General features: G+C 44.5%; 1 protein-coding gene across 9 annotated transcripts in view; it reads left to right on the forward strand.

Moving 5' to 3' along the window:
• Nucleotides 1–26,744, forward strand: part of TSPAN18 (tetraspanin 18) — a 178,311-nt gene that overhangs the window by 125,234 nt on the left and 26,333 nt on the right. For 5 of the 9 annotated variants that reach the window (XM_048853422.2, XM_075129542.1, XM_048853415.2 and 2 more), the window contains 4 exons: nt 9,139–9,294; nt 13,547–13,636; nt 21,340–21,431; nt 22,175–22,369. In XM_048853422.2, the coding sequence (XP_048709379.1) occupies nt 21,369–21,431; nt 22,175–22,369 (258 nt within the window). In that variant the 5' untranslated portion in view covers nt 9,139–9,294; nt 13,547–13,636; nt 21,340–21,368. The other 4 variants (XM_048853420.2, XM_048853423.2, XM_048853416.2 and 1 more) reach the window with 3 other exon arrangements.

Below are 26,744 nucleotides of genomic sequence, written 5' to 3' on the forward strand. Positions count from 1 at the left end.
AGGTGAAATCTCACATAACAGCTTGGGTTGAAAATCAAACCCAGATCCTTCTTTAAGATTTGGATGAGGATGCCATTTCCTCCTCACACACTTCCCAACTCTCAGCATGGCAGCAGCTCTTTTCCTGCACAGGTCAGTGGTCTACTTTTCCTCATTTCTCTTACCACTAGAACCCAATGACACCCCACAGGTTCTGGCTGATTCCAACCCCATGGCCCCGCTCCTGTGGCTTAGTCTATTCCTACAGACCTACAACAACATAACAAGCTCTGGTTTTCCCTTTGAATTGTGTGACCATTGACCATGCAGCATAAGTGGATTGTGAAGAGGATCTTCAGAAAGTTTGGCAAAATGTTTGACTGCTTTCCCAGGCCACTGGAGCTCACCACTACCAACTGAGCATCTGCCCCCAAAGTCATCTGAGTCATCTGAGGATTCTACGTGATGAAGAACCTCAGCTCCATCATGCCCTACATATACAGAGAACAGGTAGTTCACTGTGTCACCATTCATAGCAATATAGTGTTAACTCTGGAACCTAATGATGATATAATGGTGTGATTCCACAAGCCTTCTGTGCAAGGAACTCCTATTGACTTCAGTATGAGTTCTGCAAGCAGAGAGCTTTCAGAATCAAACTCTAAATGTTAATATTATTTCAATACTGATCACTGTAGCAGCAACTGAGTTGCTTAGGGATTGTGAGCAGAGCTTAGGTAGAAGGCTTCCATTTTTTTCTTATCTATCACTTGCAACTTAAAGCAATTTGTCATTCAGTTTGTATGAAGGAATTAACTTATATAGTGGCATTCTAAACTATAGTGAAGGTCATTTGAAAAGCTTTTTTTTAATCCACATTTTGAATCCTGTGCTCCTGGGAGCTTTATTGCCCTTCCCTAGTGCTTTTCATTAGAAATCTCAAAGCATTTAACAAATATTACTGAATTAAGCCTCTCAAACCCCCTGGGAGGAAGTTATTACTAACCCCCATTTTATAGATTGGGAAACTGAGACAAAACTAACTTAAAGTGATTTGTCCATGGTCACACAGTGAGTCACTGTCAGAACTGTGAATAGAACCCAGAATTCCTGACTCCCAAGCCTGTGCTCCAGCCACTTGACCTTGCTGCTGCTTCAGACCATTGCCATTCTAAGTGGATTTGGTGTAATCCACTCTAGCAAGGAAAATGCAAAGTGGTGACTTCAAATTTTAAGTAAACAAAAATTGTAAAATATTTTATCTTAAAATGCATTTGTACAGCAGATGATGCAGAGACTTGATCTAGGAGTAAGTTTTATGTTTGTAAAGCATTTTAGTTTCCCTTTTAATGTTTGAAATTTAACCCTCCCCCCCCCCTTCCAGCAGTAGTGATGGAACAGTTGAATGTTACATTGCCTGAGCCAACTTCCCTTGTCCTAGGAAGAGGCGTAACAACAACTGTGCGATCTGACTGGGAGAGTTCTCAAAAAGGGCATTCTTTCTGCTCTCAAAACATACCAAAACATCCTGCTGCTCTCCATACACTTCAGCCTAAACCTAGGCCAATCACCCTCCAAATCTGGTTTTGATACTTACAAAAATTAAAAACAATGTTTTAGCAGGCGGCAGAATTGCTTTCAAATTGCATGTTGAGCGAGAAAAGAGACACAACTGAACTGAGATTAAGGCTCCACTCGTGGTAAAGATTAACTATTTAAGTCTTTCATTATTTCACAGATCATTTAGACCCTTCCTGACTGATGCAGAGGTTGGGCTGTATGATTCCAGGGGAACTTTTCAGTCATATCTCCTATGGGTCCTGTGGAATGTCCTGTTTTTAAATTATACAACTGCATAAAAATTGCTGTTCTCCATAACAATGTTTCCAGATCTGAAACTGATGCAGGTCCTGGTAGATGATTCAGCAACATAGGAAGTGTCAGACTGGATCACGGATCCAGATTCTCTTTCTGACCGTAGCCAGTGCCAGGTGTTTCACAAGAAGGTACAAAAAACTCTATAATGGATATTTATGGACTCACATGCCCATGGGGTGCATTTCTTCCTAATTGCTGGCAGTTAATAGTTGACTTATGTCCTTCCTTGTGTTGGGTTTAATGAGGAAGGCGCCACCCCCCCTTCCCCTCACCTTTCATTCAGTGACAATGTGTTTCTTCTTCTGCTTTATGGACATGTTTGCTGCCTCCTGACTAATGTTTCAAATCTTGCCCTAACCATTATTACTTTGGGGCAAGTAATGTCATGCTGATTCCAATTAGACATATTTTACATTCCCTGCTTCCAGTCTTCTTCTCATAGCAGATGGCACAATAATCAAGAATGTGAAAATTAAATTTCATCTGTATCCAGGGCATTCTCCTCTCACACACACATTTTCTCTCACTCACTCACTGGTTACTTTTTTTTAAAAAAAGAAACTCCATATAGTTCTGTTGGCCCATACCTGTCCTTATGTGTTTTTTTATGACTGATGTTGGTTCAGGCTTTGCCCCATGCTATTCCCAGTCTGGTTTTAGGTATTTCTAGTGAGGAGGCTTCCACTGTTTTTGTTATGTATTATTTAGATTAAAGGAGAGCCAAACAAATGTGCTCACTCTTAAGCAGTTTCCAAACACAAAAGAAGACACTGTCCTTTCTCTGAGGAGCTCCCAATATTTAAAACAAAGTCTCCCTTGACTTCTGCAGTGTATAAACCACCATGCTGAGAAATGTTTCACAAGCCTCTGATTGAAAGGCTATATTGTGCTTTAACCCCAGCAAGTCTCCTTGGGAAGAAATGGTATTCGTCTTTCTGTTCAGTACTGAGGTTTTTTGTTTGTTTAAAGCCAAAGTGTAAGTGCTCTGTGTAGACCATTAGCTGTCTGAGAGGAGACAATAGTTCTCTTTGGGTGAAATTCACCCCTTTGCAGAAGTCCATGGGATGACCTCTGCACTACCTAGGCCTCACATAGGCCTTGTGCTGACCCAGTACTTAGGACTGAATTTCACTCAGTGCCTGCCTTCTTGAATCCTGCTTAGGAACTCTATGCTTAAGGTATAAGGATGTTTCTGGGAGATGATATAGTTCTTCTCTGTGGCCTTGTCTTCACTAGGAAAATGTGCTCTGCACACAAGTTAGTTAATATGAGGTAAAATCCTAGTGACGTCAAGGCAGGGTCTTGTTTTCACTAGGATTTTCCCTCCTGTTGGCTCATTCGAGTTGAGAACACATCTTTTTTTCCTAGTGAAGGCAAGTCCTTTGAGACTGATCCAATGCCCAGAAAAATCCATTGGATTTGGATCAGGCCTTATATGCTTAAGGAGTAAGGACATTTCCAAGAGGACACACAGTTCTTTCTCTGCACATTGGGTTATGCAAGGATATCTCAGTTTCCTTTTGGAGGTAGCAAAGGGAGTAAGCTGCCACTGCCCAGCAGAACCCAACCCACTATCCTCATTCAAAAAAGTGAATACAGTTACTTCTGAACACACACTAGAATGGTGGTTCTCAAACTAGAGCCGCCGTTTGTTCAGGGAAAGGCCCTGGCGGGCCGGGCCGGTTTGTTTACCTGCCACGTCTGCAGGTGGCACGTCGGCTGATCGTGGCTCCCACTGGCTGCGGTTCGCTGCTCCAGTCCAATGGGGGCTGCGGGAAGCGGCGTGGGCCGAGGGATGTGCTGGCCACTCTTCCTACAGCCCCCATTAGCCTGGAGCGGCGAACCGCAGCCAGTGGGAGCCGCGATCGGTTGAACCTGTGGACGCTGCAGGTGAACAAACTGGCCCGGCCCACCAAGGGCTTTCCCTGAACAAGCGGTGGCCCTAGTTTGAGAACAACTGCACTAGAATGCAGCAGCAGTCCTCTTGCTACTAAGCAAACTTTCCCAGGAATGTGAAAGAGATGCCTGCTATGTCTGAGCATTACAGTTGATGCACCACTCTCTTAAGTGGTGTCACTTTACTGCAGAAATTCAAGAGACACTCTACAGACTAAATGAAGCAGATTCTGCTTTGAACCCTGAGGATGCAGCATTACAGCAGCACAACAAAGGAAGCCCTATGTTCACTTCAACGTTAGCAGCCTGATTTATTGGAGCTGAAGTGCGCAGCTTGTCGTGACGCTTCATAAACATGGTTAAGGCTTTTGTAGGAGCAGCTTAATTAGGCCCCTTTTATTTCTTAATTCCTGGAAGTGGTGGAGTGTGCTCAGCTCGCCTTGATGGCAGCAAGAATTCCAGTGATTTATGCTCCGAGAAGTGGAGGTGAATTTGTTGCCATGGCACTCTAAGGTGTCTCCAAAACCCACAGCTCCTGTCCGCTGAATAGGCTCCCAGCAGCACATCCTAATTGCTGTTGTGCAGCACCAAAACAAATGATCAGAGATTTCCACAAAGACTATAATCAAAGGAGCATCTCTTACTTTTTAATGTGTGCTGAATGGGTTCATTTGTAAGCTTATTACGACTTCAGAGAGAGATGCTGTTAGGACAATCATTAGGTGCCTGTGAAAATAGGAGGGTAAACCAGGACACATTCCAGAATAACCTCTACTGTAATATTTGTGCATTAAAAGTACCTTCCATACCAAGCAGCCATGTTCATTTTCCTGTTGCAAGTGCCATAAATTAAGGAATCCCCTCCCCAGAAAAGGTAAACTAGGCACGTTCAAAATAAGGTCATGGTCAGGTTAAAAAAAGACACCCAAAAACCCTAGATGTCTGGAAAGCAGCAAACTGACCAGCACTGATCTCTTGTATCTCGATAGCGCTTGTCACCCTAAGGGATGCCAAAGCACTTAGGGGCCAAATCTTGAAGTCTTTATTCCAATTGTACTCAATCTATACTCCTATTGGGTACAACAGAATTCTTTGCTTGCTGTCTGGGACCCTTCATTGTACATTACACCAGTGGTTGCGTTAGACATCTCTTTTAGGGGAAGGTGGAGAAGGGAACATTCAATAACTCATATATCTTAACATACCAAGATGAAGGGCCTAAATATATCAACTCCAGTTTATTTTCCTGGAAAACTTCTGAACCTGGGCGGTGGGCTTCAGTCATGGTTATCTATATCTATATATCTATTTTGACTTTCTTTCTTGAATAGAGTTAGAAATACCTGTAGTAAATCTTGTTGTGGAGAGGGGTTGTACCCTTGCCTAATTCAGGCCAGGTGGCTGTAATCAATTCCAGTTGTTTTTAAGACCACTGTCTCCTTGGCTTGTCATGGAGTAAGTTACAGGGGCCATTTACAGTGGCACTGAATCTTCTGTGCTTGAACACAATGGATTTTATGGTATATTTATTTGCTGGTTCATCTCCTACCAATCAAACTCAGTCAGTGCCACCTCAGTCACCTGAATCATTCTTCATTTCTTATGTCATATCTTAATTCTAAATTATTATCCCCTCAGGGGAGGAAGCTTGTCTGTGTTTTGTGGGGCTCCCAGAACAGCTCTGGAGGAATAAATCTTACTAATACACTACTATTATTAATAATAAAGGGTATTTAGAACTTCAGAAAAGATAAATACCAAAAAATTCTGATAATGTTATTTTTGTAATGAATTCATTCTGCCTGTGTTCAGAATGATCAAACTCATCCATTTAAACATGAAGGTTTTTTTGATCCGTAGTTGTTTTATTACAAGGTTTTGGGACGGTCGCTAATCTTTGCATTTCAGACTTGTGTTTCTCTATTTTGCTTTAACATCAGTGTAGGCACCATCTAGAGTAGAGAGAGGGCATGTGCTTCACTTTTTATAAATAGTTTATGTACTGAGAGTTGTGTTTATTTGGTATTAAAAATTATTAAAAAGACTATTAGTCCTCCAAATAACTAACCAAAGCCCTGCCAAAGCTCTGTCTCCATCATTCTTGGCAATCTCTGCTGCTCTTCAGATCATAATTACAAATACATATCAATCCACTTCACTTTAAGTGTCCCATCATTGCTAATTCACTTGGTTCGCACTGGAATGGTGCTGACTGCAGGGAACTCAATTGGTTTTCATATGCAATGAATTTATTAGTTTCCGGCAGGCCTGGGTTTGAAGATCCCAGCCAAAATGTCTGTGTGCAACTGGAATCCTGGCACAATCTGTAGAAAGACCTACGACTTGTTGGGGGTATGTTCTGTTCCTGAAGCATGTGTATAATTCCCAGCAACAGTAATAGGAAGTTATACATGCATATCAAGGGGCGAATAGATCCCTTGGTTAGTGTGGCAAACGCACATCCTTTGCTCCTTAATCTGGAGAAGGGAATTGAAATTGCTCAGTATATGCCACGCTATGAATAGGAAGTTGGCATCTTACTACAGTGAGATATGTGTGATGATATTCAGAGCACTCCAACAACACGTAAAGAGCCAAAGATCTTTCTAAATAAGGCAATGTACGTGTTCTGTTTTTTCAGCTTTTTGTCTGATAGTTCTCCAAAGGGTAGGCAATCTGCTTTATGGCTCCAACTAGCAACTCCTTGGCTCCAAGGCATGTGCTGTGTATTGCATGCAGAACACTACTGCTCAACAATTGGGCTGAATCATCAGTTAATTGTTATTGAGGTGAAGGTTTCATTGTGGAGTGCTGACGGTGGGTCAGTTAAACTTGGGAGATGGTTTGGTTCTGTTTGTTCTGATTATGGTAGTGCAAATAGACTGGAGTTAGAGAAACTTTAGAGATGTCCCTCTTGTTCTTTTTTGGGATTTGGGAGGGACACGACCACAGCCCTGTGTTCGCATGAATATGTTTTTGGGTCTACACAGCTTTCCATCACAATAGGTATTTGTTTTTACCTCCTCCTGGTGAAACCATTAAAAACAAAGTGACCACCCTGTTCCATAGCACTGTTCTGTATTAAAGCAGGTAACAAGAGCATGGGGTCCCAAAGCCCCTGCCAGAAAATGAGTCTGTTTATTGCGGCTTTTTCGGGGGAGGAGCACAGAGGGCATTAACAAGTTGTGCTAGGCAGAAGAGTCTGTGGCTCGTAGTGTACTCCCTTTTGATTGCCTGTTTGCCTTAAAAATCAATGATTTCCCCTCCCTCTGGCCTGAAAAGTATCAGGGAATTTAAGAGATTAAAATTCATGGTTTGTGGTGCACAAGGTTGCCACAGCAACTGCCCTATGTATTTTTTTTTTTTTTTTGGATGGATTACTGCATCTTGCAAACAGTCATCAGCTCGGCAAGATACTGAGGCATTTACTCCAAACCAAAGAAGACTGAATCATTGGAAATTAGAGGGAAGGGGAGCAGAAGAGAGTGTCAAGGAGTCAGTCCCTATAAAAGTTAAGATCTGTTTAGGCTAACAGAAGAAGGGGAAGAGTGTTTGTGTGTGATGTCAAGCGCTCTAAGTTTTGAGAGTCCCTAGGAAGCACACAGAGCATTTCTGCACCAGAAGTACCTGGAATTATGATATGTCATGTCTTGTTGCCTTTAGAGCCGTTGGGTCAAATTCACTCCTGATGCAATTCTAGTAACTTGCACCCAGGGTGAATTTGGTCTGTTCTTGAAGGCCAACATTTTCTAACCTGGGTGCCCAAAGTTAGGATCTAAATCTATATTTAGATACCTAAATAGCCGTCTTCCATGAAAAGAAAGTGTTCTCCAGAAAATGTAATGAATGGGCCAGATTGTTTCTCAAGGAAATGACAGAAACATCAGTGGGCCTGGGGCTGGCGTCAGTGTGGTCTGAGGGAGTAGGGTGCTGTACTGTATGTCAGTATCCCTGAGTTCTGATCCTGATTCTACCATTAACCTGGCAAGACCTTTCCTCTCTCTCGGTCTCAGTTTGCTCATCAATAAAATGGGGATAATGATATTTATCTTCTTTTGCAAGGCACTTTGACAGAGTGGGAGTAGCCTAAGGCTGTAAGGTTCCCTGCAAGGGCTGAATTGGGGAGATAACTAATTAAGGACTGGGTGATTGGGGGAGGTTTAGGTTGGGTATTAGGAAAAACTTTTTCACTAGGAGAGTGGTGAAGCACTGGAATGCATTACCTAGGGAGGTGGTGGAATCTCCTTCCTTTGAGGGTTTAAGGTCAGGCTGGACAAAGCCCTGGCTGCGATGATTTAGTGGAGGATTGTACTAGCTGACCTCCTGAGGTCCCTTCCAACCCTGATATTCTATGATTCTATGATTAACCAGTTAATAAGGGGATTCTGCTCATCAGTTAGGGATGGTTGAAAGTGGGTGGGGGGGAGGTGCGAGGAAAAGGAAGGGAAAAGAAACCCAGGATCTCAGAGGGGTGAGGTCTCCCCACTGTCTCTCACCCTGTACCTAGGGAATAGGAATAGGGTGAAGCTTGGGGAAAGACTTGGACTGTGGGGACAGAAAACTGCACAAAAAAAAATTGTAAATAAAGCAAACTGTGGTGAACCTACATAGGTGTGAGCACTGCTTGCAAAGCGAGATGCAGGGTGTGGTAAAGCATACTCTGTGAAAAGTCAGGGCTTGTCTGGGATATTCCCCTTCTGGTGTAGGAGAAAGGCCAGAAAGGAAAGTCACCCAGAAGGCACAGCGGAGCGAGCACCATGGAAGAACTTGTGCACTGGATAGTTGAACAGCAAAAGGAGTTACAGAAAACTCTCCAGGAATTTCAACAGACCCAGCAGCAGGGGAGACCATCCTTGTTGTCCTGGCAAGTTGATTTTAGGCCAATCGCAGGTGCAATGACAGTTCTTGGAGAAAATGGTGTGCCCCCCAGTAAGGAATGATAACAGAATGATGGGCATGGGACAGTGCAAAATGAGCCCAACAGATGACCCCGATGCCTTTTTGTTAATGTTTAAGAAGGTGACTTCAGCAGTGGGCTGGGAGAAGAGGGTATTGGCCTTCTGATTGACTTCCTACCTCTGGAGAGAAGCGTAAGCTAATTATATGGCTGAGTATGATGCTGTAAAGGTGGCCATTTTCAGTGCTGCCAACCCCAAATGTTCAAAACTAATGTTAGGCTCCCCCAAAATCATGAGATTGGCTTTTAAATCATGAGATTATGTAAAATAATAGATCTGGTGTTCTTTGTATTTGCCTTCTGCTCTTTGAACCTTTAGGGTGCACTGCGGTCGCATTCTGAAGCTTTCTCCACAGCTGTGAGGGTTAGAAACATACTTTTTCTTTAAGAATGAAGACTGACATCATCACATTTCCATTTAATTGCAGGAGCTGGGGCTTTAAGAAAAACAATTATCAGGAGACTCATGACGAAATCATGAGAATTGGCAACACTGCATTTTAGATGGGATGGGTCTGTCTGAAGAACAATATAGGCAGAAGCTTCAAGCTGTAGAAGACCTACTGTAAATAGAGCACACTATGGTGAGCCTATGCAGAAATGCTTGTAAAGTGAGATGCAGGCTGTGGGAGCATGCTCTCTGACAACCACTTTGAGATCTTGGTGTGAAAAGTATTATGTAAGATTTTCGTAAGTATTGTTGTTGTTTATTAAACTCCATTCAACGCTTCCTAGCATAGTGCTTTGGAAACATAACGCAAAAATTATACATATTATTTATATTCCAGAGCTGCTGCTATTTATTACACACACCCCTAAGTGTTTCAACCCAGCCCCTACTTTCCCTTCCCCATGTTCCCTAATGATTCAGTCCAAATGATGGAACACTTGTGACCAGAGTTTCTGGGACAAGGCATACATGGTCACTTTGTTGCAGAATTCTGACTTGATTAACAGTAGAAAGACAGGAACCAGAAGAGACCCAGGACTGCTGAGCTGTTGCCCAGAATGCTGTGCTTGTGAAGGAAACAGTGAGAACGGCTTTAGTTGCAGCTCAGTTTAAATTAAAATCATAGGGGGATTGGGGTGGTGTTTAATATTTAAGAAGAGTCTATCCGGTTAATGTTTTTAGGCATCTGTGTGCTCCTAGGGACCTCACAAAATTAGCTGTGCAGAGCAGTTAAATGCCATCAGGCAGTGCAGCAACTTCACTTGGCTTCAGTGTTGCAAGGGGAGGCAGTTGTCACAGGAAACGGGCCTTTATTATAGTGACATTAGTATTTTAATGCAACTAAAGAGGAGCTAGATTGACTGTAATTTAGTATCTAGTTCCATGGCCTTGTGCAGTCTTCTCAACACTGCTCCATGGGGTCCAATTGTACTTACACAGTGCACTCTGGAATCTAATTGGATTTACATGCAGTAATGTTTTCATATCACAGTGATGACTGCTATGTAAGAGCCATAAAATTCCAGTGCAATTAGTTATTTATACAGTGGCTACAGTTACAGGATAATGAACGGGGCTGATGGCCCATGCAAGCGCCAATACTATCAAAATACCATATGGGTCACCTTTTTTTCGAAGCCTTCCTGTCAGGCAGAGTTAGTGAGGGTTTAAGATTAAACTGGGCCAGATCCACCAAAATATCTCCCCTTCCTTTTCCACCATAAAGATACTGACCTCTTGCAAACATCCAGAAGGGACATGACCCCTAGCTGCTGCCTGCCCCTCAAAGGGGCATGTGGACCTTGTGTGTGTATCCATTTCCCTACATCCTGCACAGACAGCACATATGGGGGGGAAGGACTGGCAACAGCTGGTTGAACTGATGATCTGCTGTATCAGGATGCCTTGTCACTACATGACCCAAAAGCCAATCACCTGGCCTTTAACCCTGCTCTATGAAGTGTCTAGGAATCTATAGTGTGGGAGTTGGGGGTTGGGGTTCAGGAGGAGTGTGGCAGGAGGCTCGGGGCAGGGGGTTGGGGTGTAGGAGGGGTGCGGGCTGTGGCAAGGGTTTAGGGGCCTCAGGGAAGGAGGTTGGGGTGCGGGGTGCAGGAGGGGTTCGGGGTGTGGGCTCTGGCCCGGCGCCGCTTACCTTGAGCGGCTCTGGAGTGGCAGCGGCACACAGCGGAGCTAAGACAGGCTCCTTGCCTGCCCTGGCCCCGCGCCACTCCCAGAAGCGGCCAGCACCACGTTCCTGTGGCCCCTGGGGGAGGGGGGGGCAGAGGGCTCCACGCGCTGCCCTTGCCTGCAGGTACCTCTCCTGAAGCGCCCATTGGCTGCGGTTCCCCAGCCCACTGTCCCCACCCCTGCCCACACACGGACACGGGGGCCGCAGGGACATGGTGCCAGCCGCGTCCAGGAGCAGCGCAGGGCCAGGCCAAGCAGGGAGCCTGCCTTAACCCTTCAGCGCCACGGCAGGTGGCAATCCCGTGGGCCGAATCCAAAGCCCTGACAGGCCAGATTCGGCCCACAGGCCATAGTTTGCCCACCTCTGCCTTAATCAAAGACCCTTCCAGGGAACTGAGCTCAAAGCAAAGGTTTGGGAATGAGGAGGAAGCGGATCAGGAAAACTTGCTGCAGTGGTGTGAGGAGTTGTGTGACATGATAAGGCAGTGTGTCGAATGTGTACGTGCTTACCAAGACGAGGCAGGGTGGCCTTGGGATCGAGCCTTCCAAACAAGGAGGCGTGGCATCATCCATAACTCTGACACTCCCTGTGTTTCTCCCAGAAACACTAATTAAATCTCTTCCTGTTTGAGTCTCAGGCCCGGTAGGGTGACCAGATGTCCTGATTTTATAGGGACAGTCCTGATTTTGGGGGCTTTTTCTTATATAGGCACCTATTACCCCGCACCACCGTCCCGATTTTTTACACTTGCTATCTGGTCACCCTAGGCCCTGTGGTTTTACACTTGCTATAATTTGCCTTCATGACTAAATCATAGTGATTAACCTGAAAGAGTCTGTTTCACAGGGACTTCCTGCCCTTCCAGACCACAGAGTGAAGGTGGAGCCTGCTCTTTTGTGTCATCTGTCACTTTCTTTCATCTCTAGTGCCACAACGCCTGCTGCTATCTACTGAAGCATCTCAGTTTTTCCTCTGTGTAGTATTGTAATTCCTTTAAAATATTGTGATTTAAGAAAATATAAAATTTCCCCTCCCACGCAGGCCTCTGAAGACTTACAGCGGTGTAATTATATGCATCCGCAGCAGGAATAGGAATCCTATCAGTCTCATTATTTTCTTAATAATAGGGTTATATAGCATAGCAAGATCTCCAAACTAAAAGTTAGAGCCATCTTCTCTGCCAAGCGGCACCTACCCCTGTACTTCTGGCAACACATGGAGTGAGAGTGTGAAGAAATATGCCACTCAAACGGGCAACATTAAGGATGGAGCTTCACAAGAAAAGAGAGAGAGTGTGTGTGAACCACTGAGGAACAGAGAGAGTGTGTGAAAGCAGAGGGAATAATGCAAAAGAATGTGAATATTAATTACATTTTAAAATGAATTTGCTTCAATCACATTGAGCCCCTTTTGTGTTCACTTTCCACAAGTATTAAATGATAGAGTTTTACTAGCAGAAACCTTCACAGGAGGCAAATCTCAAAGTCATGTACACAAGTATTTGTGGAAAACAGATTTTAAATTTGCACATCTGAGTATGCACCTTCATCCAGTCAGGGAACAGGAAATAGCCCTGTATGATTTATCTGGCCACTCCCAGCTAAACAGCCCAGCTTGGGTTTAGAAAATCTGTGATCAAGCCACAGACTAAAAACGATTTTGAAAAGATTAATTTGAATTACAATGATGCCTAGAGGACCCAACTGAGGATCAGGGTCTTATTGCAGTAGGTGCTATCCAAACAGTTTTATAAAAGGCAACCCCTCCCACAAAGCGGCCACAGTCTCAGATTGTGACCAGATTAAACAAATGGATGCAACAGGTGAGAGGGTGAGCAGACAAAGAGGAAAGTAACTAGACTGTTTTCATAACTGTAGTCTCAGCTCACCCCCACCTGTGCAAAAGATGTTTACTTATATTTGAACAATTAAGATATCAGATGAGTTGTGATCTGCTTCCAGATACTACTTGAGCAGAAATAAAAAGGTTAAATTCACTGAAGAAATTTAACTGTGAATTATTTGCACAGCTCTAGTATGTCAGTCTGAGTGTCTGCGTCTGTCTGACTAGGTCTATGTCTTTCTGCATACACTTGTTTTTATAAGGCCTTTTATTCAAGTATCTCAAAGCATTTAACAATAATTAGTAGTATCATTTATGCCCCTTTTATAGATGGTGAAACTGAGGTACAGAGAAGTGAAATAATTTGCCCAAGTACGCATGAAAAGTCATTTCCAGAATCAAGGCTAGACCCCAGGAATCCCAATCTGCTTCTCTAATAACTAGACCACACTTAATACAGAGACATTCTACAGCTGCTCCTCTGCCTCTTTCATTTTCCCAGTAAATGACCTGTAAAGTTACTGCAGATTAAAGTTTGCATAAATATCCTGTAAAATACTGAAATGCTGCTGTTGTTAAATCTAATACTGTAGTAGGGTGTGGGTGTGTGGGTGTGTATGTGTGTGTATAGATATATATAGATACGTAGATATGGTCTGTGGATATTTAAACCACTCCGAAGAAATTGGATGCTTTTCAGGGTGCTAAAACCTTTTCATTATTGCTAATGTGCACCAAATTAAGGACGCAATTAGACAAAGTGTATTCATCAGGATGGTATGTTTTTATAAATGGTTTATTCAACATAATTGTATTTTATTGACTGTTGCAGTAATTGAATATTTATTTCTTATAGGACAAGCTTGGCCAATAAAAGATACATGGAGTGCACTGCTCATTAGAGGTCAGAAAAGAAATCGTTCTTGAAGCCTCAAGAGCTACATAGGTGAAATTTTTAAATTACTCTTCTGCAATCCAATAGGCTTTCTCCAGCATCTATTATGTATGTGTCTGCTGTTCTTCCGAGAGGAATATTTCTGTTCTCATAAGGAGCTTCACGGGAGGTACGAACAGGTTATAGTGTGTTTTCTTGGTGAGAGATTCAATAGTCATAGAGGCTGGATTCCCAAACTAAATCCAGCCCACTTCATGCTACTAAGGTGGCATAAATGGGCTGAAGCCAGGTAACAGAGAATTCCTATGTCAACGGGGAACTCCCTGCTGGTGCAGGTGTGCTGAATCCAGTCACTGTGCCTTTGGGCCTGCCTGCCTCCCTCCCTCCTCCAGATACACCCACACACCTGGGTAAAGGGGGTATGCCTGACCCGTTGTTGGGGTAGGGATATGTTGGAGCTACCCTATACTTCATCAGTCCTCCACTGATATAAAGTCCTTATCCTACCTTAGAGCTGCCTAGAAGCAACTCCAAGAGGCATCCAAGCCAGGGCTGGTTCTGGGAATTGGGGCACTGGCTCAGGAGAGGCACTGGCCCATAATGTCCAATTCCCTTTAAAGGCTAAACGGCAACAGGAACAGGCTTGGAATATTCATTCCTGAACAGGCTGTTACACTTCAATATTTGTAGTCTCATAACACCTAGAGGGCACAATCAGTATCAAGACACCATTGTGCTGGGTGCTGCACAAGCATATATGAAGGCAGAGGGCATACATGCTGCAGGGAGCTTATGATCTAAGGAGACAAGTGACACATGAAGAGTGGAGGACAGAGGGACTGATTTGTAGTTATATAGATACAACTGTAGTTTTTAAACGGAGTTCAAATATGTAAAATAGGTGTGAATTCTCAGGTACACCTTAAGCCATCAGTAATAGGCTAATTTTTATTGGAGTCAGAGCAGATGAGATTCTTGAGGAGGAATTTGAAAGGAGGGGAAGAGTGGCCTTATGGAACAGTTCAAGGAGGGTATTCACGCTTGAGGAAGGTACAGAGATGTCTGCACAAGATGGGTGCACAACTCACGGGACAATGTGATAAGAGATGAGAAGAGAAGCAGGGAGAAATCAAGTTCCGAAGGACCTTAAGATGAGTGCACATACTTGAATTTATTTGAAGTAGTGAAACAGAGGGCGCCAGTAGAGAGATTAATGAGTGGAATGATCTACTAAATGATCTGTGCACGTGTGTTTTGAATGGACTTGAGGGGACGATGTGGAAGTTACAGTAATCAAGGCTGAAGATGAGGAAGGCCTGAATAAGAATTCTGACGGGTTGGCAGATCTTAGAGATGTTGTGGAGGAAGAAATAGCCGGAAGATTTGGACGTGGCCTGGATCTTCTGGGCAAGAGAGAATCATAGAATCATAGAATAACAGAGTTGGAAGGGACCTCTGGAGGCCATCTAGTCCAACCCCCTGCCCAGAGCAGGACCAATCCCAACTAAATCATCCCAGCCAGAGCTTTGTCAAGCCTGACCTTAAAAACTTCTAAGGAAGGGGATTCCACCACCTCCCTAGGTAACGCATTCCCGTGTTTCACCACCCTCCTAGTGAAAAAGTTTTTCCTAATATCCAACCTAAACCTCCCTCACTGCAACTTGAGACCATTACTCCTTATCCTGTCATCTGCTGTCACTGAGAATAGTCTAGATCCATCCTCTTTGGATCCACCTTTCAGGTAGTTAAAAGCAGCTATCAAATCCCCCCTCATTCTTCTCTTCTGTAGACTAAACAATCCCAGTTCCCTCAGCCTCTCCTCATAACTCATGTGTTCCAGTCCCCTAATCATTTTTGTTGCCCTTCGCTGGACTCTCTCCAATTTCTCCACATCCTTCTTGTAGTGTGGGGCCCAAAACTGGACACAGTACTCCAGATGAGGCCTCACCAATGTCGAATAGAGGGGAACGATCACGTCCCTCGATCTGCTGTCAGTGCCCCTACTTATACACCCCAAAATGCCATTGGCCTTCTTGGCAACAAGGGCACACTGTTGACTCATATCCAGCTTCTCATCCACTGTCACCCCTAGGTCCTTCTCTGTAGAACTGCTGCCTAGCTATTCGGTCCCTAGTCTGTAGCGGTGCATTGGATTCTTCCGTCGAGAGCGCAAAGTCAAAGCTGAACACCAGACTACAGACATGAGTGATAGGGAGGATTGTGACAGTGAATGGGAGTGTGGAGGGAGATTTTCAGAGGAAGAGATAAGGAGCTGACTTTTGGTCATGCTGAAGTTTAAGGTGGTGGCTAGACATGCAAGAAGAGATGTGTGAGAGAGAGAGGGAGATGTGGAGCTGGAGGGAGGGAGATGGAACAAATTTCAGTATTTCAAATGCAGTGCATTTTTGTCTAAGGTTATTATAACACCTGTAGCACATCTCCTGGCTAGTCTGCTTCTTTGTGAGCTTCACCACCACATTGTAAGATACAATTCGTAGAGGGGGAGACAGGAAAAAAAAGTAGCATGCACAGAAAAGTAAAACACTTGGAAACCATGAATGAAGGCAAAAGTGTCATGTAAATGGGAGAGTTGGAGTTTGGACAAATTAAGGAAAGTTTACACTAACTTTTGGACTTCTGTCTGTTGCTTAATTAGAGGGTCATGTAATATGAACCCCTCTCCAACCCCGCAGAACTAAACCTGTTGTATATTTAGGACACTAAAGACATTTCTATGGGGTATAGTAAAACATGGGGCCAGATTCTGACTGCATTGGTGTAAATTTGGAATAATTCAAAATGCATTGTGTGTGATTAAAAAATTAATGACTTTCAGTGAGTCAGAACTACCCTCAGTAATTTAATATCAGTGATTTTATCTTAGGAACCTATAATCAATTATCTTCTACTAAAAGCCTCTGCTTCAATCAATATACAGTAGTTGTCGTTAAAACGTCAGCAGTTACCACATGGAGTGATCAGAAATCCCTCACTTACTAAAGTACAGCGCAGTACAGCAGATACCACTGTGTTGTAACTCTGGGTAATTCAGTGGTGTGTTCTCTGGTGACACAAACCAGTTGTACACACATCTCACCTGTCTGGATAAACCAGGATTATGGTTGATTTACATGGCTGGAGCATTCCAAGCAGACAAGGCACTCTGGAGTTTTTAATGGTGAGCTCTTTTCAGATTGGTATCTGTAATAAAGATTTGAAAGGGCTCTGTAAGTGAGAGGTTGAGGCTCTCTGCAAACTGCAGGTTGTAGAACTGCAACCTGAACCCACCTCTGATCCTTTCACAAATCTGTTCAGTGGGGTGATGGTGTCTGCATTGCATTGATCTCAAATGACAGACAGACATGATGGCTCTGATATATTCTGTTCATGGCTTCACCAACAGAGACCTTGCATTGTTGCTGCTGATTTGTATGTGTTTGAACATGAGTTGAAGGATTTTTTGAATTTTTAAAGTCACACTGTGTCTGTTCCCCATCTTGCAGCAGTGCCAAGTTGGCCCTCTTGTTTTTTGTTGTTTTGCTTTGTCTGTAAAGCCAGGTGGAATTGAGTACTTGCAGAGGTGAGTTCAGAACCCAGACTTGGCATCAGCTCTGAGGGTATTGGCTGCCTTAGTCAAACTAGAAAATAACCACCTGTCAGAGCTCAGTCACTAAACATTTTTGCTGTCGTTGGCTGACTTCATGTGACAGCCGTCCCTGGCAGTCATGTTTTCAAGTCTTGAATACTCATTAGATATGGAGTCTGGCTGCCCTACTCAGCAACAAATGCTATCGCATGCAGAACAGGCATAAATATATTAGGAGCAAGGTATGGAATTGTCCGTTTAGGTTTAAAAGAAGAATAAGCTAGATCCTGGCTGTAATAAATCAGCAGATCTCTGAAGAATTCACTTCTTGGGCAGTAGGTAAATATAGATGGGGAAAGTGAGACAGGGAGGTGGTGTGGCTTATGCAAGTCTATTCAACATGTCAATATTAGAACTGGCATTAGACTCAGGAGTTCCTGGTTCCAGTCCTGTGCTTAGACCACTAGGCCGTGCTTCTGATGGGGTCTGTGCTGTGACAGAGATGTTTGTAAAGTAGAGTGGCTGTGGCTACAATACAGCTAGGTTTGATATCCCTCTTATCTCTTTTTCCTCTGGAGTCGTCATAATTTAGAGGACATAGGTAGGCATTGAACTTGCAGGGTATTAAAGGGTTCCCTGGTAATTTTCAGGGCCTGCATGATGTGATGATGATTCTTCATAACTTGTGTCACAGCATCATAACTTTGTGTTGTGAAGTATACTCCAGGGTGCCATTCAGTCTGGGGGCTGCTGAAGCACCAATGTCCTGTGGCAGGATAGCAAATCTGTCTAATCTATCCCTCATGTGGCCCTTACCACCATAATATCGGAGTACCTAGTTCAAGAGAATTGAAAGCTTACCTTCCTTCCTCATGAACCTAAGAATTCCCCTACTACCTTTCCTCCTACACTGCCCAAGAACACCTCTTCCCATGATATCCGGTGTAAGGGCTCTAACTCCCCTGGGAATCTTAAACCTCACCCCTGCAACCTTAGATGACCCACATGGACAGCTATCTTTGTCCCTGCCCCCTCCCCTCCCACACACACAAACACACACACACTTGTTCTCGGGATTAAGCCATTATTATGCTAGGTGGTAAAACATCTCCATGGTCCTGAGGGGAGCATTGTTGATATTAATAACTGGGTAGATGTTCGCATCCCCTGGCACAGATTGGTACGGTACTTTCAGTTTTCCCGTCAGTGTGGAATTGGATAAATACTCCTCTGTCAATGTCATGAAATGCATCCATAAGGACAGCCAGAAAAGAGATGGAAAAGAGTTTGGGAGCCAGCATGCAATCTTGTTTAGTGCCACTGGTGACTGGAAAGGGGTCCGATATCTCACCATTTCCACTACTCTGGCCATCATCCCACCACGGACAGACCGAATGGCAGAAATAACATTTCGCAGAGCATCCAAAGATGCACAATAGAGTCCAGAGTCCCTCACAATTCACAAAGTCAAAAGCTTTAGCTAAGTCAATGAACCCCACGTTGAAGTTTTGCTACCTAGGGAATATGTGGTCACAGAATGCTACAATTGATGAGATTACCAATTACACAGCTACGGCCCAGCTCTGCATTTGGAATGCTGTCACACCTCCTATGGAATGGTAGGGGCGTTAAAATAAGTACTAAGCTAAATGTCTATCAGGCAGTCATGCTTACAACACGTTGCCACCACATTAGGAAACTTGATCAGTTCCATGTGCACTGTCTTTGGTCTGTTTGCAGGGTCAAATGATAGAACAGGACTGGCAATATCTAAATCCTTAATTGTTGTTGGATGTCTGGCATCCAAAGCATGTTCATAAAAGCTCAGCTAGGTTGGTCTGGATCTCATTCCTATGGCTGACTCAAGAATACCTAAGGCCATATTTCCTGGTCAGCTAAAGTAAGGCGCCTGGTCTCGTGGTAGCCGGTACAAACAATATAAAGACACACTGAAGTCAAACTTGAAAGCGTCTCAAGTTGACCCAAGCAACTGAGAAGCAACAGCCCATGACAGAACAAGATGGCATCAGGTCTCCATTAATGGCTTTGAAGCAAGGCCCATTAGCGCTTTATGGATAGCACAATGCAAAGAATACAACAGCCTGCAGCGGACGCAGGCAATCTTGTCTGTCCCACACGTAACTGTGTTCGCAGTTCTTGCGCTGCGTATACGTGTTCACCTATAGCAGCTGCTGCATCCTTGTATGGCACAACTGATGTGAGGCTCTGTCAAGTCATTGTTGGGTGGAAGAGTCACTTTTCATAGCAGTCAGTAGATCAGTCTTTTAAGAAAAACATAGCCCCTGATTTTCAGGGCCCCCACAGCTTCTGTGTGTTGCTCAAGCAGCACAAAGAGACTATAAAGCTAACTTAACTAGTCTCCTGAAGATTCTCTCCCTGTAGGGGAAATCCCAGGGTGGTACAGAGCCACATGCATAGCAGGAATCCATAGCACCTTTGCTTTTTCAGGCATGCACGTGTGTATGTATATACGTACGTGTGAGAGTATGCTGCGGAAGCCCCTGTTCTACTACAAAGACACAGGAAGGGACTAGTTTAATTTTTTTAAGTGGTCAGATGCTGTGCAGCAAACAAAAACACTGTGAACTCTGTTGTTTACCTGAGGCAGCCCCTTGCTGGGAGAGCAGCCCGTCAAGGGCTTCTCTGAGCAGCTTTGCTATAGCAAATCAGTTACCATGGTCACGGAGGGAAGGACCATGGTGTGACAATACAGCAGCTTCAAGTTGTGTGGATTAGTAAAAACAACGAGGGAGCGAAAGGACTGGATTTATCGGGGTGCTCGGTGATGTACCCACCTATGTGGAGACACAGTCACCTTGTCACACTGTAAGACACTGGTCCCCAAACTGTGGGGCATGCCCCCCTGTGAGAAATGTTCAGGGGACACAATGAGGCCAGCCGCTGGGGGAGCAGGAAGGGAGCCCCACCCAGCCCTGCTCTGCCCCCAGCTCTGCTCCGACCCAGCCACAGCTTGGGCCCCAGCCATGGCCCTGCTCCCAGCCCTGACCATGGGCTGCGCTCCCAGCCCAGGTTCCAACCATGGCCCCCTCCTCACCATGGCTCCCGACTGCGGTTCCTGGTGGGTGGGGAGGTAGACAGGTTCCATTACATATTTGGGGATCACTTCTGTAAGCTCTTTGGGGCAGGCATGGTCTTCCTCTGTGTTCTAACAGCATAAGGGAGCCCTGGTTGGGCCTCTAGGTGCTGCAGTGTAAATGCTAAATTGCTGCCAGGGGAGCTTGCAATCTACTTCACACATGGAGTTGCACAACCAATTCAGCTGCGTTTGTATTTTCCTTTACGAACAAATCCTGCCACATCTGTATCCGTGGGCTGTTCCTGCAATAGGACTGTGCAGGATAGCGTGTGGGGCACCAGGACTTCAGTGGAACTATGGCAATTTACGCTAACAGAGAATAAGGCCCTCTGCTCCCAGCCTGAGTAAATAGGCTGTAGGAAAGAATCAGTGGATGCCAGATCAGTTACTGCTGATCTGTGAATCCTGCAGGCTGATCCTCCTAGTCATGGAGCTAAAATCCCCACTCCCACTTCTCCTTTAGCTTCCAAAATCTGCCTGGAACATTTCTTCATCCCTGTTGCCTTTCCTCTGAAGAATGAGCCTGTACAGAATGGGGCTTCATGGGATACAGGCATTGTAAACCCTTTGAGTGGGCACCGCGCTCTCTGTGCTCCACTTCCATATGGTTGTGTTGAAGTCACCGGAGTGATGCGATTTATGCCTGAGCGGGATATGGCTGAGGATTTGCTGGTTAGTGCAGGATGCTTAGGCCATGTAGTCAAATGTGCACAGTGCCCCACATATTGGTAGGGAGTCTGGCTGGACAAAGGGCTGAAGGGCACAAGGATTATTTGTGTTGCTCTGCTTTATGAGCAAGGGATTGTTTCAATCTGTTGCAATCTTTACCTTCTGTCCCCCATTCCAGTCCCCACACTCTGGGGAGAATATGCCGGATATTAGCAGTGATCATTACCTCCTATTATCCTGTATCATGATACCTTGTTCAGCTAAGAAATGAGCCCTTCTGTGTAATGAACTCCATAGGGCCTTGGGGAAATAGAAGGGGAAACTGGCTTATGTCGCTCAGGTAACAGGAGTATGCACTAAGGAAGCATTGTTGTTTTGCAGGAATAATTCGATCGAGCAGCCTGGAGACCATGGAGGGGGATTGTCTGAGCTGCATGAAGTACCTGATGTTTGTTTTCAATTTCTTCATATTTGTAAGTGTTCTGGAAATCTCTACCCCTGCGTGCTCTCTGTCTCCCACCGCACCCCATCTCTAAGTTTCTGTCAGTCTAACTCCTTGGTGTTCCCCTTAGATGAGCTGACAGGATCTGCTGTGCTTTGGCAAAGTTGCCATGATGCAGAAAGATCCCTTCAGCTTTGTATTAACCCTGACTTAAAAGTGTACAGCTCCAGGTTCAGCTAGCCAGCGCAGAGTTTGACTCAGCTGGCAGTGAGCCCGTGGAGAGGATACTACTGCTAGCAGCTAACAAGGCCGATGTTTGTAGCACCTAAGGAATAAGGTTCTAGTCCAGGCTGGTGTAATCACTGGCTGTTTCTTCCCATGTAGGGGAAGCACAATAGCTGTTGAGGGAGGGATTTCTTTCCCTTCCCCGCTGGAACCCTCTCCTGTACATCTAGGGAGTCAGGCTCTGCACAGAGATGAGGACTAGGGTGTGTGACTTTAGGCAGGGAATATACAGCTGGCACAGGTGACATGGTAATCTTAAGAAACAAAGACGCTGCTTGCTGTACGTGTCCCCAGTAATGGGAAAATGAGGGGAAAGAGCTGTGGAGACTGCACTGTTTGTAAGCAGAGTCGCATGCTTTACAGAGAACGTTTGCTGTGGAGCAAGAGCACTCATAGGGAACTTCTTTGGACAAAATCTGCTGAAGAATCCAGTCTATCATCGGACTATTAACTCTCTGCTCTTCTCTTCTCCTCTCTCTCCCATGGTAGCTGGGAGGGGCCTGCCTGCTGGGCATTGGGATCTGGGTCATTGTAGATCCTACAGGATTTCGAGAGATTGTGGCTGCCAACCCTCTGCTCTTCACGGGGGCGTACATCATGCTGGCCATGGGAGCAATGCTGTTCCTGCTGGGCTTTCTCGGCTGCTGTGGTGCTGTCCGTGAGAACAAATGCCTCCTGCTTTTTGTAAGTGTCCCAGCATTTCCTCTGTCATTCTAGTGTCCTCGGAGAGCATGGGCTATGGTGTTTTGTTGGGGAGAGTTATCGTGTGATACTGGATCCATGTGACCATGTCTCATTGCAGCCTTTCTTCTGTTACATAGTTAGTAGTGTTTAAAGCACTTTAGTATACAGTCAGAAATGCAGACAGCTTGATTCTCCCCTGCACCCAGTCTCTGTGTGGGCCTAGTGGAAATGGGGGCCTGACTCTCTGTTGCCCAACTCTGGCATAAGTTAAAGGTGCAGGGGCCAGTTTTAACTTCTGTCACTGACACACAGTCCCTCAAGAACCTTATGCTAGTTGCGAATCGGGTGTAGTGGAGTCTCACTCTACCACAGCCCTCCCTTTCCTTGCAACACCCTCTTCCTTCCTTTCCCCAGAAGGGAAGTACAGGAGATGCCTCTGCCACTTTGTGCCAGCAGAGATTTTCCCTGTCCACAGGGGGAATTCTCCCATGTGAATCACTAAATGCCACATGACAAAATCCCAAATCTTCCGAGTGGAGGAGGAAGTCCTGTCACCACTATCACAAAAGGAAATAAGCAAAATTAGTTGTTGGTCATTTAGAACATGGCTGTCTCTGGGGTTTGTTAGACTTGGGCACCGTCGGACCTGCAGGGGCAGTAAGTTCCAAAGAGCAGGGCCCCCAGCTGAGAAAGCAGTTCTGCCAGTTCCAGTGCATTCTGCTCCAGTGACCATCAGCACGAGCATCCCTGCTAATCTTAATTGCTGTGATAGGATGTGAGGTAAAAAGCAGGCTTTCTAATAAACAGGTTCCACACTTTAATGATTGTCCCCAACACCTTAAATTGCACCTGGCAGCAAACAGGGAGTGTGGACTGGAGTTTTGTGCGTATAGCATCAGGCCCAACTGAGGGCGCATGTCATTTTACACTTGTGTGTTAAGGACATATGCCTGTTTATCCTGAATGCACATTCATATTGTACCAAAACTGTGGCCACCAAGCATTTTTAAGACCACTATGATCTCTCAGAATTTCAGGGCAGCAGCAGAGGAAGAAGTCTCATCTTCCCACACCTACCGCTTGAGCTAAAGGAGAATCTCCTTCAGCTTTCTACAGTAATAGGGCCCATCACACACAGCTGATGAGTTTTGATTCCTTCTAGCAGAAGGCCGTAGTATGAGCACAGCCTTATACGAGCCAAATCATTACAACACATACTCATGCACGTAGAACCACAGATTGCCCCCGCCCATTCCCTTCTGATGTAGAACATGAACATTTTCCTTACTCTGGGCATAGGAATCATTAAGCAGCCCTTACCAGTATTTTACAAGCCATATAAGTAGATACTGGGCAAGTCATGAACTTGTGGGTAGATTTCCTACTGGGCCATTTCAAATAAAGAGAACGTGCAGAGTAGAGTATCTTAACAGGGTCCTATCAGTTGGTATAAACCTCCCAGCTCAGATCTGCTTGGTGGACTTTCCATTGCATCTTTAGATGGGTGGCTGATCCTATATACATCCTTCTCCACTTCTTACAAGTCCCAGATTTAAAAGTTTCATTGACCAATTTTCCCTTGAATTACAGGGTTAAACCTTAAACTCTGTGTGGGCATCATGCACTGTTTAGAAACTCTTAACCACTAAAATAACCATTTTTGACTTCTGCCGCAAGAACTGATCCTGCAGGGTTTCCTGCCATTATCTCTTACTGGAAAACATTCCCAGTTACGTGACTGAACACAGAGCTCTGTTGTTTTGTTTCTTGTTTTTATCAAGTACAACCTTCTGTTTCTCCCTCGGAGTTTGTTGGTTGTTTTTAAACCTTGGTTTTTCAGTGTGTTTTGTAATCATATCTTACTCACAGAGCCTTGCAAAAGCACCAGCAGCTGCTGCCCCACAGCACAATTTTACCAGAACACGAACATTAAACTGGCTGAAGGAGAAGCTGGCAGTATCCCTGGAGATCTGACAGACTCCACTGAGCTAAATTCTCCTTTCCTTTCCTTCCCCACCTCTTCCCAAATTCCTCCTTTGATGATAGCACATGCTTCCCTTCTGGGAGTCAACTGGTTTGAGCCTTCCCTCACTCACCCCCGGGGAAGACCAGGAATAAATCCATTGAAGTCAATGGTGCAACACCAGTATGAACTTGATGTAATGGAGTGGAGAATGAGGCCCCATAAGTATGAGACTAATTGAAATCCACTCCTTATGAGAGTTAGAACTTCAGTCATGTGAGGAGATATCTTGGGCTATTTTTTGGTATATGAATGGTGCAATCTCTCTTTAATTTAGGACTTCCAGGCTGACCTCAATGGAGTTGCACCAAGCCTGAATATTGTCCCTAGTGTTCTAGTTATATTGCAGTGCAGGCAATTTCATGGTTATTACTTTTCTGCTTCTCAAAGATAGTTCTAAGCCTGGCTGCTTTATTTATTTACTTTTATTATTATTTTATTTTACACTGGGAATCTGAAAAATAGATGGGGTGGAAGTAACATAGGGCTATGCAGCAGGGATAGTTAAGTGTAACCATCTAGTGAGGAATTAGCATGATCCCTTGTTCAAGGCAATCCAGGATGTTTTGGTAGCAAAGTCAAATTGCTGTTTAAGAGGATGTGGTGATGTCCCATTCCCTATTATCCCAAGTCCACTGGCAATAAAACACCTGTTTAAGTGGGTATGGTGAGGTCCATATGGTATCAGATGCATTCCCAGCATGTACTTTGTTACAGACCACACCAGATGCACTTGGAAAATTTGAAAGTGTGGGAACCAAGAGTCTGGAGGGAGTTAGGCTTTAGTTGATGGAAATGCAAATAATCTGTAAATTTTTCCTTGTGAGGCTGGAATATCCATGCAGGAGTTGGGGAGTGGTGTGGTTCCCAAGGTAGTAGGATCGGGGGAAGGTGCTTGATAAAATCAAGTCCATGTACAAGTTGTTCAAAAATTGATGAGTCAGAGCTGCCTGAGAGAGATTTCACATTGATACATAATGCATGTCTGAAGCTTTTAGCTCAAATGTACACAGGAGGCAAGAGGGTCACAGAGACAAGGACAAGTAAGGGAGATGCTTCTGCAGACAGGTTCTAGATTCTGGCCATTGTTTTTGCAGAACCTTTTGTTTTTCTTGGTGCTGTTCTATTTTGGTAAGAAACCTCACTGTTGTATTCAACCTGTTGCCGCAAGCACCAGGCTGCCAAGTGCTTCCGGCCACCTCAGGCTATCCCAGCATTGGACACACAAAGCAGCACACTCAGGCCTTCTGCACATGAGAAACAAACTAATCTGTGGAATGTTCTAGAGCTCTTAGCTACTGCTGCCCAAACTTCTCAGAGAGAATGTGTGTCTTACACAAGCACATGAACACACTTCAATTTTTTATGATTTTTTTTTTTTTTGCTTGTGAATAACATTTCCCCATTGGTCCAAATTCAGCCCTGGCATAAGTGGTGCAACTTCTGTTGACTCCAGCTGGGTGGATTTAGCAAAATGTGGGTATATATACATGCATAATTTTTAAGAAAGGGAAGAATGATATATCATCAGTCCCTCTTTCTCTCTGCTCCTGCTCCCAGCCCCTGAAATTGTCACCCTGAGGTTTGTGTCCTTTGAGAGAGAGTTGCTTTCTCTTTCAGGTGACTGGGGACTGTATTGCTGAAATTCTGGCAGAGCTAAAATGTCAACTGGCAGTTGAGATGCAGTGATAAGAGATTCAAACATGCCAATATGTCAAAATCAAAAGTGTTTATGGAAACGTATGACTTTAATTGGGAAGATTTCTCAGGTGGGATTTCTGGTCAAAACAAAATAGAGACTCACCACAGAATAGCCAACAACAAGCTGGCTTGGGTGGTCATCTGGGATGTAAATCATGCAGAGCAGGGATTTGAACCGGAGACTCCCACTGGGCTATGGGTTGTTCTGGGGTGAGTGGAGTGGCTGTTCTCTCTTAGTTTTCACATACAAATATTTAAAAAACTCTCCTTTTTGTTCTGATGCGAACAAAAACAAAATTCAAAACCTCAATTTTTTTTGCAAAATAGAATTCTTGTTTTCTTCCCCTAACAATCACTGTTGACATTTTTACAGTGAATATGGAAAGTCCAAGAGGTCTGCACTGTTCAAGTGCAAGCCAGTTTGGGGATGATAACTGATGCATTACGATCACTTAGATAATCTATGAGCAGCTGCACCATTGCTATGCTGGCCCTGCATTAGTGTTTGGGTGAAAGTGTATCTGCCAGTAATCAATAAACGAACATGTAATTAATCCAACAACTCTGCTAATCACTGATCACCTTAGACGAAAAACATTGGAGATCCTTTGATGGATGGTGCTGTAGATTTGCATAGTATCTTTCATTCAA

The sequence above is a fragment of the Caretta caretta genome, chromosome 6 (assembly GCF_965140235.1).
Source record: "Caretta caretta isolate rCarCar2 chromosome 6, rCarCar1.hap1, whole genome shotgun sequence".
In the NCBI taxonomy this organism is placed as follows: domain Eukaryota; kingdom Metazoa; phylum Chordata; order Testudines; family Cheloniidae; genus Caretta; species Caretta caretta.